General features: G+C 37.0%; 2 protein-coding genes across 5 annotated transcripts; one reads left to right on the top strand and one right to left on the bottom strand.

The window, feature by feature from the left end:
• The first annotated feature begins 2,001 nt into the window (after nt 1-2,001).
• On the top strand, nt 2,002-3,699 carry LOC131013362 (wall-associated receptor kinase 2). Its single transcript, XM_057941427.1, is given in 4 exon segments — nt 2,002-2,436; nt 2,438-2,996; nt 3,344-3,382; nt 3,467-3,699. Coding segments are annotated over 4 exon segments (963 nt in total). The 5' UTR covers nt 2,002-2,196; the 3' UTR covers nt 3,592-3,699.
• Nucleotides 3,700-5,097: 1,398 nt separating this feature from the next.
• On the bottom strand, nt 5,098-9,620 carry LOC131013361 (phytosulfokine receptor 2). 4 transcript variants are annotated; one of them, XM_057941426.1, is made up of 3 exons: nt 9,190-9,620; nt 8,853-9,100; nt 5,098-8,551 (listed from the first exon to the last, which is right to left on the bottom strand). In XM_057941426.1, the coding sequence occupies exon 3, from the start codon at nt 8,334-8,336 to the stop codon at nt 5,208-5,210; it is 3,129 nt and encodes a 1,042-aa protein (XP_057797409.1). In that variant the 5' UTR covers nt 8,337-8,551; nt 8,853-9,100; nt 9,190-9,620; the 3' UTR covers nt 5,098-5,207. The 4 variants fall into 4 exon arrangements, with proteins under 4 accessions (XP_057797409.1, XP_057797406.1, XP_057797407.1 ...); XM_057941423.1 differs by having other exon boundaries at nt 8,853-9,103; nt 9,190-9,435; XM_057941424.1 differs by having other exon boundaries at nt 5,098-8,590; nt 8,853-9,103; nt 9,190-9,430.
• Between the last annotated feature and the right edge of the window lie 1,416 nt (nt 9,621-11,036).

The raw sequence follows: 11,036 nt of genomic DNA, 5'->3' as shown, positions 1-11,036 counted from the left end.
TAATAGCAAAATAAATCTTATCCTATGTGGCATCGTATAATCACTCCATTCTAATTTTCCTCAATTCTCATTCATTCTTATTTATTTATATATTTCTAATCAATTTTTACATTATAGCAAAATAAATCATATCTTACGTGGCATCGTATAATCACTTCATTCTAATTTTCCTCAATTCTCATTCATTCTTATTTATTTATTTATACATTTCTAATCAATTTTTACATTATAAACTCCATCCATTAAAAAATCTATTTTTATTTTTTTCTAAATCTCTAATAAGTCTCCACCTCTAATCAAACTCCATCCATTAAAATATCTAAATAAACATTATATATATATATATATAGACCAATTTTATGTATTTCGCATATAAATCGAATCATATATATCAAGTGTGATTCTTTCAATAATGATTGTATGTTTCTTTTAATACCTAATAGATGATTATTTGAAATATAAATCAGACTAGCTTATCTTTTATGTAGCCATTATTCATAAACATCTGCTAAATAATTCGTCCTCCAAAATATTAATTTTTTTATTCACACTCATTCAAATTAATTAACTACTCTGTCATAAGAACGACGACCTGAAAGACAATTATAAGGAAGCATGATACACAATGGGTTTCCTAGAAAATGACAAAGAACATATTTTATCCATTTTAATTTTGTGTGTTATTTAAACAATTTATTAATATTTACTTTGTAATGTCAAAACTCAAAATTTTCTTCAGATGAATAATCAATTATTGTAAAAATTTATATTTCATTATTTAAATTAGGTAATAAGCGGAAATCACTATACGAGTATGGGAAGAGGACAAGCAATAAAATTATTTTTAATAAGATATGAGATTAGTACGAGTCTATAAATTCTAAACATACTTCTTAAATTGTATAATTTCCTAATTTATGAAATTGAATGATACAAGTTTAAAGAAATATTTAGTTGATAGTGTGTTTAGTAGAGAAATGTACCAACCACTTTTGAATTGTAGGGTTATTAATTGTAGAGAAAGGTATCGGATATTGTAAAAATTTATATTTCATTATTTAAATTAGGTAATAAGCGGATATCACTATACGAGTATGGGATCAAGAGGACAAGCAATAAAATTATTTTTAATAAGATATGAGATTAGTACGAGTCTATAAATTCTAAACATACTTCTTAAATTGTATAATTTCCTAATTTATGAAATTGAATGATACAAATTTAAAGAAATATTTAGTTGATAGTGTGTTTAGTAGAGAAATGTACCGACCACTTTTGAATTGTAGGCCGGTTATTAATTGTAGAGAAAGGTATAAGACACTTTTATTATTTATACTAGGTATTATTAATATTTACTTTGTCACTTTAATATGTTGTCTTGGTATATCTGTTGGGAACTTTATAAAATATCATAATCCTAGTTTTGATGATACCAAAATCAATAGGTTTCACTTGTAACAGAGGAAAAAAAATCATGCTTTTAAATTAATAAACAAACTTAACTCTAGTTATATCAAATGCTTAGTATTAATTGTTTAGTTTCAATTTTATTTTTCGATGGTTGTAATTTACGCTCTTAATTTGTCGCATTTTAAATTTTTATTAGTTTATTCTTTTTAGTATTTAAATTTTTTACAATTATTGGCATTTCATATGGTGAGCATTTTAGACTTTTAGTTAATATCTTCACAATGATTTTTAACTTTTTGTATGGAACATTAATTTCGCATGGGCCTGTTTTGTTACGAAGCCCATTATACAAACTCATGAACCTTATAAAGGGTTGATGAAATCTTGGTTTCATATACCGATTGAAACATGATAAAACAACTCGAATTAGAATAGACAATAATATTCATGTATCTGTTGTTAATATGTGAGAAACATTTCATTATAACATTTTCTTAAATCTTAAAGTTCACAAAATTTATAAGTAAAATAGTAAGACTCTCAATATCCATAAAAAAAAAAAAAAAGCAGAATAAAGCACACAACACACCAAGGAAAAAAGGGCAAAATAAAAGAAGCTAAAGAAACAACAAATTAAAAGCAAAAGTTGCGAAAAGCAAAAAACCAACGAGTATATGAGATTCTTAACTTGATCTAATCGTCAAACACACTTAAAATCTGATGAAAACCAACATTGAACTAAAACTCGAAAACAATTAACTCCCTTTTCCTCGAAACACGAACACGATGGCTCCAACAAAGTTGATCTTGATCTCAATGCTGGTGACGCTAGCACACACCCAATCCAAACGCACCCAATTATGCCGCAGCTCCTGCGGGCAGATCCCAATCAGTTACCCGTTCGGAGTGGACGACGGCTGCGGCAGCCCCTACTACCGCCGCATCCTCGTCTGCTCCGACTCGGGCGACCTCGAGTTCCGCACCCCCTCGGGGCGCTACCCGGTCCTCAACATCAGCTACTCCGACCCCCCACCTCCTCATCACCGACCCCTCCATGTGGTCCTGCCGCGACGGCGACGGCGACGCCTTCCGCCCCACCACCGCCTTCAGCCTCGACACCAGCACCCATTTCCGCCTCTCCCCTCAGAACGACTACCTCTTCTTCAACTGCAGCCACGACGACGTCATCATGGAGCCCAAGCCCGTCTTCTGCGAGCGCTTCCCCGACCAGTGCGACTCCGCCTGCGACACCGCCAGCTATCTCTGCCGGCATCTGCCCCACTGCGGGGCGGCGCTGCATGCCGCCTCGTGCTGCTCCTACTACCCCAAAGGGAGCGACTCCCTCAGGATGATGCTCAACCACTGCTCCACTTACACCACCGTTTACTGGAGGAATCTTGGGGTCACGCCCGCCTATAACCAGGTGCCGGAGTATGGGATCAGGATCGACTTCGATATCCCCGTCACCACGCGCTGCCTCTGGTGCCAGGACGCCGCCAAGGGCGCCGGGACGTGCGGCTTCGACGTCGGAACCCTCGATTTTACGTGCTTGTGCGATAAGGGGAATGCCACCACCTATTGTAAAGGTGACCTTCAAAGAAGGGATAACAAAAATTTATGTATTTTAAATGTCTCATTTCTTTTTGCACCTTTTATACAAAATAGAAGTTGATCGTTTTTCTTTCCTTATTTTCACTTTAAGAAGAAATAATATTATCCTTTCATAAATAGAGGGATAATATTATGGCTCTTTAAAGTGAAAATAAAAAAGAAAAAATTGTGAACTTTTCTTTTGTATAAAATGTAGAAAAAGAAAAAATACATTTAAAGGCATAAATTTCTCTTATCCCTTATTTATCCATGAAAGTAAATAAATTTTGGTAACGTGCATGGAATTAGGTATGACCGATTGTTTTATGTTGTTGTAATGTAGATCGCAGTGGGCAGGGGACCAGCCCGGCAATGGTGGCAGGTGAGCTAGATCGGTTTTGTGATGTTTTTTTATTTTATTTTTGGGTTTAATTGAGTTTGGATTTGAATTGGAATTTTGTGGTAGGGAGTGTGAGTGCGGTGTCTGTTGCTGGAGCATTTGTTGGAGTTGGAATTTGGTACCTTAGAAAAGTGAGAGCGAAAGCTCCCGTGACTCATGGAGTTCAGACCAACGAGAATAGACTTTTTTGATTTTCTTCCAACCAATGAATCTTAGCTGCTGCCTACACTTCATTTTTGCTCTACAATCTTTTCTTTTCTTCTCTGAGTTATTTCAGTGATTACTTACAGTTGAGGCAAGGATTAGATTCTTTCTATTTTCTAATCAAACCAAATTTGGTGAAACGAATTTTCTATATTTGTTAAAGGGATTCTTCAATTGGGGCTGTTTTTGAAGTCCAATGGAATCTTCAAACGCGTGATCGAGCAGACAATATGGAAAATTAAGTAAGGCCATCCAACAATGATAAATTTCAGTAAATAAAGAACCAATGTTGAATTGATCATCTTGAATATAATTGAAAATATGGTTAATTATCTCAGAATACACAAACGTTATATTTATTGCAATTTTCAACTTGGTTTAAAAGTTAATATGACATCGACGTGGCTACTTGGAGTACACATCTATTTCCAAAAACGACGTAGTATAGCTAATGAAATGCTAAACTATATTTTGTTGATTTTTTGAAGGACATGTAATCATTAAAACGACATCATTTAATACTTGACTTTTAGACTCCGTTGTTTTATTCTAAGTGCTACTTGACTTAGATTATAAATTTATTATGGGAAAAGAAGAGATAAATAAAATTTTACTCTTTAAATCCTTCTTTTCCTTCATTTTCTACAAAATAGAATTTGTCCCTTACTCATTCATCATTTTCATTATAAAGGAGGGATAATATTATCATCACACCAAAAATAGGGGGATGACATTATTCCTCCTTCGTAGTGAAAATGATGAATGAATAAGGAACAAAGCTCACGTTTGGTTGGGTGTTTTTAGAGGTTGGAAAGGGAATCAAGTAATTGAATCCATTACTTGTTGTTTGGTTTGAGTAATGAGATAATCATTACCCTTACTTGAGGGTAATCCAATCACCCAATTTGTTACCCCTTAAAATAGAGGGGAAACAAAAGAAAGGAAATCCCTTACTAATGATTCTTTTCCATTGTTAAACCAAACACTCAATAAAAGTAATGGTTATTGTTACCATTCCACTCCTTTATTTAATTCCATTCCATTTCCATTCCTCTACTTGAATCAAACGAGCACAGAATTAAAACTCTCTTAGGTTGTAAATTTATCATGGAAAAAGAAGAGATAAATAAAATTTTACTCTTTAAATCCTTCTTTTCCCTCATTTCCTACAAAATAGAATTTATCCCTTACTCATTCATCATTTTCAGTACAAAGGAGGGATAATATTATCATCACACCAAAAATAGGGGGATAACATTATCCCTTCTTCGTAGTGAAAATGATGAATGAATAAGGAACAAATTTTATTTTGTATGAAATGAGAGAAAAGAAAAAAAGGATTTAAAGAGTGAAATTTTATTTATCCCTATTTTTTCTATGATAAATTTACAATCACAGAGAACGCACCCTTAATCTTTCCCCATCATATGCAATGGATAACAATAAATAAATCAAAACACAAACAAACTACCCCAAAATCAGACGAAGAGAACTCATAACAATAGAGCTATATTTTCCACTTGAAATCCATGAGAAGCACAAGTCATCAAGTTAAAAACAGGGAAGAAAAAAAAGAAACAAAAACCTATATAAAAACTTATATTCAAGCTTTTCCTATCTCAATTGCTTCAAGCAATGAAACAACTTCATCAATTGAGGGTCTTTTTCTAGGATCCTGCTCTATACATTTACAAGCTATATCAAGCAACTCCATCAACTGTTTTTCACAGTCTTTCTCTCGTAGACACGAGTCGAATAGCTCCGATTCCCTCTTTTCCGATCTCATCTGGTACATCCACCCCACCAGATTCCTGCAGTTCTTGCCTCGACACACTTCCACGGGCCGTCTCCCCGTTATCAGCTCCAGAAGAACCACCCCAAAACTGTAAACGTCGCCCCTGAAAGTTGCAGTCAGCGTCTGGCTATACTCCGGTGGAATATAACCTAAGGTCCCCACCAAATCCGTCGTCACATGAGTGTCGTACGGGTGGAGCAGCCGTGAGAGCCCAAAGTCCGCCAAGTGAGCCTCGAACTTCTCATCCAAGAGAATGTTGCTGGTCTTGATGTCTCGATGAACTATATTTGGCTCTTTGTGTAGATAAGCCAGTCCACGAGCGGCTCCTTGAGCGACTCTCAGTCTCGTTTCCCACGTAAGGAAGGAGCTCCCGTCTACTCTTTCGTGCAACCAATAGTCGAGGCTCCCGTTTTCCATGTACGAGTAGATCAACAGCCTGTCATTTCCATAACGGCAATACCCTTGAAGAGACACGAGGTTCTTATGCTGTGCTCTAGAGAGAGCCTCAACTTCAGCTTGGAATTCACGTTCCATCTGTCCACAATCCCCGGAGAGCCTCTTGATTGCAGCTCTCGAGCCGTTAGGCAGGTCAGCCTTGTACACGAGACCAAATCCTCCACAGCCAACGATATTCGATTGGCTGAAATTGTTTGTTGACTTCAACAAGTCTGCGACAGTAAGATCCTTGCAGTAAGCATTCTTGAAGATAACCAGCTTAGGCGGCCCAAACGCATCAGAGAGCCTAGGTGCTCGACCCATATCCTCCTCCACGTCTTCAATTGGCACTCCAACGTCTCTTCTTGATATCCTGATCAGAAGAATCGCCAAGAGTATAGCAATGCCAACCCCGATGCTGATCGTCACTCCAAGAATACTGCTTCGCCCAAACCCACTATTGTCCTTAGATGGAGTAGTAGGCTGCCGAAGCCCCATAGTGTTGACAGCACACGGAGAAATCAGCTTCCCACAAAGTCCGGGGTTACCCTCGAAGCTCGAGCTTGGGAAGCTAAGAAACTGCCCTCCTGTTGGAATTGCTCCCTCGAGATGATTATAAGCAACACTGAACTTTGACAAGAAGGTCAGCTGGTTGAACGACGAAGGGATTGATCCTTGAAGAACATTGTACGACAAATCCAACGTCTCGAGGTTCCCCATACCCGAAATGGAGCTGGGGATGGTGCCACTTATACTATTCCTACTCAGATCCAACACGTGAAGCTGCTTCAGTCGTCCGATTTCAGGCCAAATCGTACCATTTAGACGATTGTTACTCAACAATATGGATGGAGGGAAACTTGAAGCCTGATTATACTGCAAACCGCTGGCACTCTGATTCCTCTTCACAAAGAGTGGAATACCTGTTGAAGTGTTGAGGCTCGTCGTGTAACTTTTAGCCGATATCAGACTCTTGAGCTCCGTCAGACCCTTTGGAATCTCTCCTGATAGTGAATTGTTCGAGAAGTCCAAGTAGAACAGATTCTCCATTTCCCCGATCCACGAAGGGATGCTGCCCTCTAAATGATTCCAAGACAAGTCGAGGACCTGCAACTTCCTGCAATTCAACAGCCAGTTTGGAATGCGGCCGTCTAGGCCACAGTTTCCTAGAGCAAAAACCAACAAGCTCTCAAACCCACTCACATTTTGAGGGATCTTTTCACCATGAAAGTTTTTGGTGAGTATAAGTGTGGTAAGGTTTTTGCAATGCTTCAGCACAGATAAGGATCCTAATATGTTTACGAGGCTGTTATTTGACAATGAAAGAGATACAAGGGATGAAAGATTGGCATAACTATCAGGGATCTGGCCAGTCAAGTTATTCTTGGCTAGACTCAGAATCTTCAGTTCCTGGCAACTAGATAGTGATTCCGGCAAAGGACCAGAGAATCGGTTACTACCAAGTTCGAGAGTGCAAAGATTGGACAATCGAGAGAAATCAAGAACTATAGGACCATGAAAGGAATTGTTTCGAAGATCAAGCAACCGCAACTTAGAGCAGGTAGACAGAGTTGAAGGCAATGGACCAGAAAATGTGTTTGAATGTGCATCAAACTGTTCTAAATCAGTCAAATTCCCAAAAACATCAGGAAGGTAACCAGAAAACTGGTTCCCATACATATACAAGGATTTGAGATTGGAAAGTTTACTGATTTCAACGCTTAGCTGGCCAGAGAGGCTATTTGAAGAGATGGAAAGCTGCTGCAAGGAAGATAACGAGTATAACGAGTCGGGAAGGTCACCCGAAAGGGAATTGGAATAGATATGCAGCTGCTGGAGAGCCTTGCAGCCAGTCAAGCCTTCGAGCCCTCCGGTTAGGTGATTGGACGATAAGTCCACAACTCGAGAGCTCTTGGAAAAGTTGCATATTTTGGAGCTTATCTGGCCTGTGAACAAATTGCTACTCATGTTAAGAGCAACAAGATTAGGGAACACTCCGATGTCAGTGAGGTTTCCCGAAAGCGAATTGCTGGACAGGTTGACTGATTGAACTGATTTCAATCCAGCAATAGCCCCAAACGGCGCCCCAACCAGCATGTTGTGGCTGAGATCAAGAACTTCAAGCCCCTGCAAGTTGGAAAGCTCCAAGGGCAGTCCATCTTCAAGAGAATTGTGGGAGAGATCGAGAACTTTTAGTCGATCCAATCTGCCCAAAGACACCGAGATATTGCCCTTCAGACCTTTTTGAGATAACTGCAACATGATCACTCTATGCGCCCCCGCCTTACTCCTACCATCTTCACAGACAACACCTTCCCATCTGCAACAGTTTTGATCATTAGACCAAGAAACTTTAACCGAGCCATTGATCAGTTGGCCGGCAAACTCCTTCAAGGCCGACAAATCATTTGGATCACAGCCGTGTGCAGGAGCTGCAATGCTCAAGGATAAACAGAGGAAACCAGCAAAGAACGCCAAATTCAGGATATTCATGATCACCATCAAGGATCAAACAATACTACCAGCTCAAATCATCACAAGATTGATCCCTTCCACGGCTCAATAGAATCAAGGAATACGCGATGATGAAGCAATGAACGCTCAGTCACAGAATTGAGTCCTTAATTTCACCTCCCTCACAAATCACCAAAGATCCAAACACACTATTTGCAAGTAATCAAGCCCACCAAGACCACATTCTCATGGATTTCCAATCCCTAGAATAGAATGAGAAAATTCAACTCTTTAGTGCTGACCTATTTGAGATATAGATGCAAAACTCAAATTAGAAACTTCAACCAAAGTCAGATAAAAAAATCTACCACTACCAACCAAGAATAAATGAGCACCCAGTCCCCACTCCAAAAACAATAGCTAAACCTAAAACCTTGCCTCATTCACAAACATTACCTCGAAGCTAGCATATGAAGAAATAAATTTCCAAGAAAACCCAAACCCAATTCCCAAAATCACCTCAAAGATCAGAGAGAGAGAGAAGAGAAATATGAAGCAACGCACCACCAACTTGTCGTTGAAGCAAAGTTTCTCATGGTTTTAGATCCCAAAGCTCGCAATTCGTAGACATAAATAAGGAAAAATCCTTTCTTTATTCCAAACCCACAAACCAAAGCTCCTCTCTTTGCGAAAAAAAGGCAGCTGCTGAATCCCTTATGACTTACAATTGAAGCGAGCAAACGCCACTTGCCCAAACAAAGGTTTTCAATGAACTCAATAAAGTTTGCTCCTTTTTCTGCAATGGTTTCACACTGCTGCACAAGTACAATTTCAAGAATGAAAACCCACAAAGAAAATTAATTAAAGAAATAGTTAAGAAAAAGTGTCAAACATTACTTACTCAAAATCCAGTGATTTCAAATCAAAGATAGTAGTAGAAGAGAAAAAAGACCATTCTTGTACACGACATGAAAAAAGGGGAAAGTGTTTTTTACAACTCGGAGCTGCTCACTGAATTTTGATTTTGTTCAACAAATGCAATTTTATTATTATTGTCTGACAGACAAAATAGACTGGTGGGATTGGTTTGAAATGATGACACAAAGAGCTGACTTTTTGCGTTGAGAGTTATATTTGAATATTGTGCACCATAAATTTTGTTTGGAGTTATCTATTGTCACAGTTATATTTTGCCATCATACTAACTCTGACTCAATTGTCAATACCCAAGTTTGTCTCTTTCTCTCTCTCTCTCCCTGTCAGTAGAAGATGTGTTTTTCAGTGGGAAAGTGGAGAGTTTAGCAAGGCTTTGCGACATTAATTTGGTGCCCCCCTCCCTCTCTCTCTCTCTCTCTCTCTCTCTCTCTCTATATCGGTGCACGTTTTGCTGCAAGAAGCCACATCTTTTTTTTCGTTCTCTTTAGAAGGCTACATATGAATAGTTGTTGTAAATACCTTATAATCATGTATAAATATTTATGATGGATTTAAACTTTTGGGGTGTTATTAGTTATAAGTATGGTATATAAGTGTACATAGTTGGGGACCTGGGGTTTATAAATGCCGTAAATATTTGTTCTAAAAAATGCCATAAACATTTGTTCCACAAAAATGCCACAAATATTGACATTTTTTATCATCGTTGTGCATGTGTATACAAAGTAGCAAAAATGAGTGTTTAATACTCTCTCCGTCCCAATTAAATTGACACTTTTAAGTTGGACACGAAGATTAAGAATAAAGAGATAAGAATGTAAAGTACGTAGGGTCCACTTATTTTATGTGTGTAGAGAAAGTGGGGATCACATAATATTTTAAAAAAGTGTCAATTTAAGTGGAACAAATAAAAATGGCAAGTGTGCCAATTTAAATGGGATGGAGGGAGTACTATAAAAATGAGTATTCGAATTTTATGTTGCGCCGTCTTTAAATTTTTTATTTAATACTATTAATTTATAAAAAAAAATGAGTGTTTAACCATACTCTCTCTGTTTCGTATCTACAAGCGTATTTTTCTTTTTTAAATGTCGCATTCATATAAGCTTATTTTTATAAAAAAAAGAAATATTTTTTACTCATTTACTATTATGTCCCTATTTAATTCTTTAATTCATTCTTAAATAATAAATATGTGCATATAAAGAAGTTTACTTATATATTTTATTTTCAATAATCTTTCTTAATAGTGGTGAGTATTTGATATATAGATTGGGATTTTTAAACGTTGGATTTGTGAATTGGTCCTAATTAAACTTTGTTTTCTTAAATAATTACGTTTAATTGTGAATCTGCAATATTCATTTGAGAATACGACAATAGTACATTATAAAGTTTAAAGATTAGATTGAACAAAATCAAAATTTAAGAATTTTAATTGAATCAAATAGAAGTTTAGGATTTCAATTTTCAAAAAATAAGGTTCAAATGTATGGTCCTGTAGTATCCTCGTAAAAAATGTCACTGTTTTTTTTTTTTTTTCCTATTTGTCAAAATATGCTACTACATTATAAAATATTACTATTAAATGTTGTGCACATGAATGAATAATATATTTGTTGGACAAAAGTACACATTACTATTAATTGATTTATCGCTCAAACTAATCTGTACGAATGGTAGTAGGTGAACTAACTTCATAAGTATTCTTGAGATGACCCATTTAAAGTCAAACTAAAATCTTTTAACAATCCATCTATATAAACAGGATGGGATTTGGTTTGGCGAACAAGAAAGACCCGTCGAGCTTGA

Source organism: Salvia miltiorrhiza, chromosome 2 (genome assembly GCF_028751815.1).
Source record: "Salvia miltiorrhiza cultivar Shanhuang (shh) chromosome 2, IMPLAD_Smil_shh, whole genome shotgun sequence".
In the NCBI taxonomy this organism is placed as follows: Eukaryota; Viridiplantae; Streptophyta; class Magnoliopsida; order Lamiales; family Lamiaceae; genus Salvia; species Salvia miltiorrhiza.
This window is presented reverse-complemented; position numbering and strand designations above follow the sequence as displayed.

What these genes read in the sequence shown, in the direction of transcription:
- LOC131013361 (XM_057941426.1), bottom strand. Translation starts at nt 8,336, where the DNA reads ATGGTGATCATGAATATCCTGAATTTGGCGTTCTTTGCTGGTTTCCTC.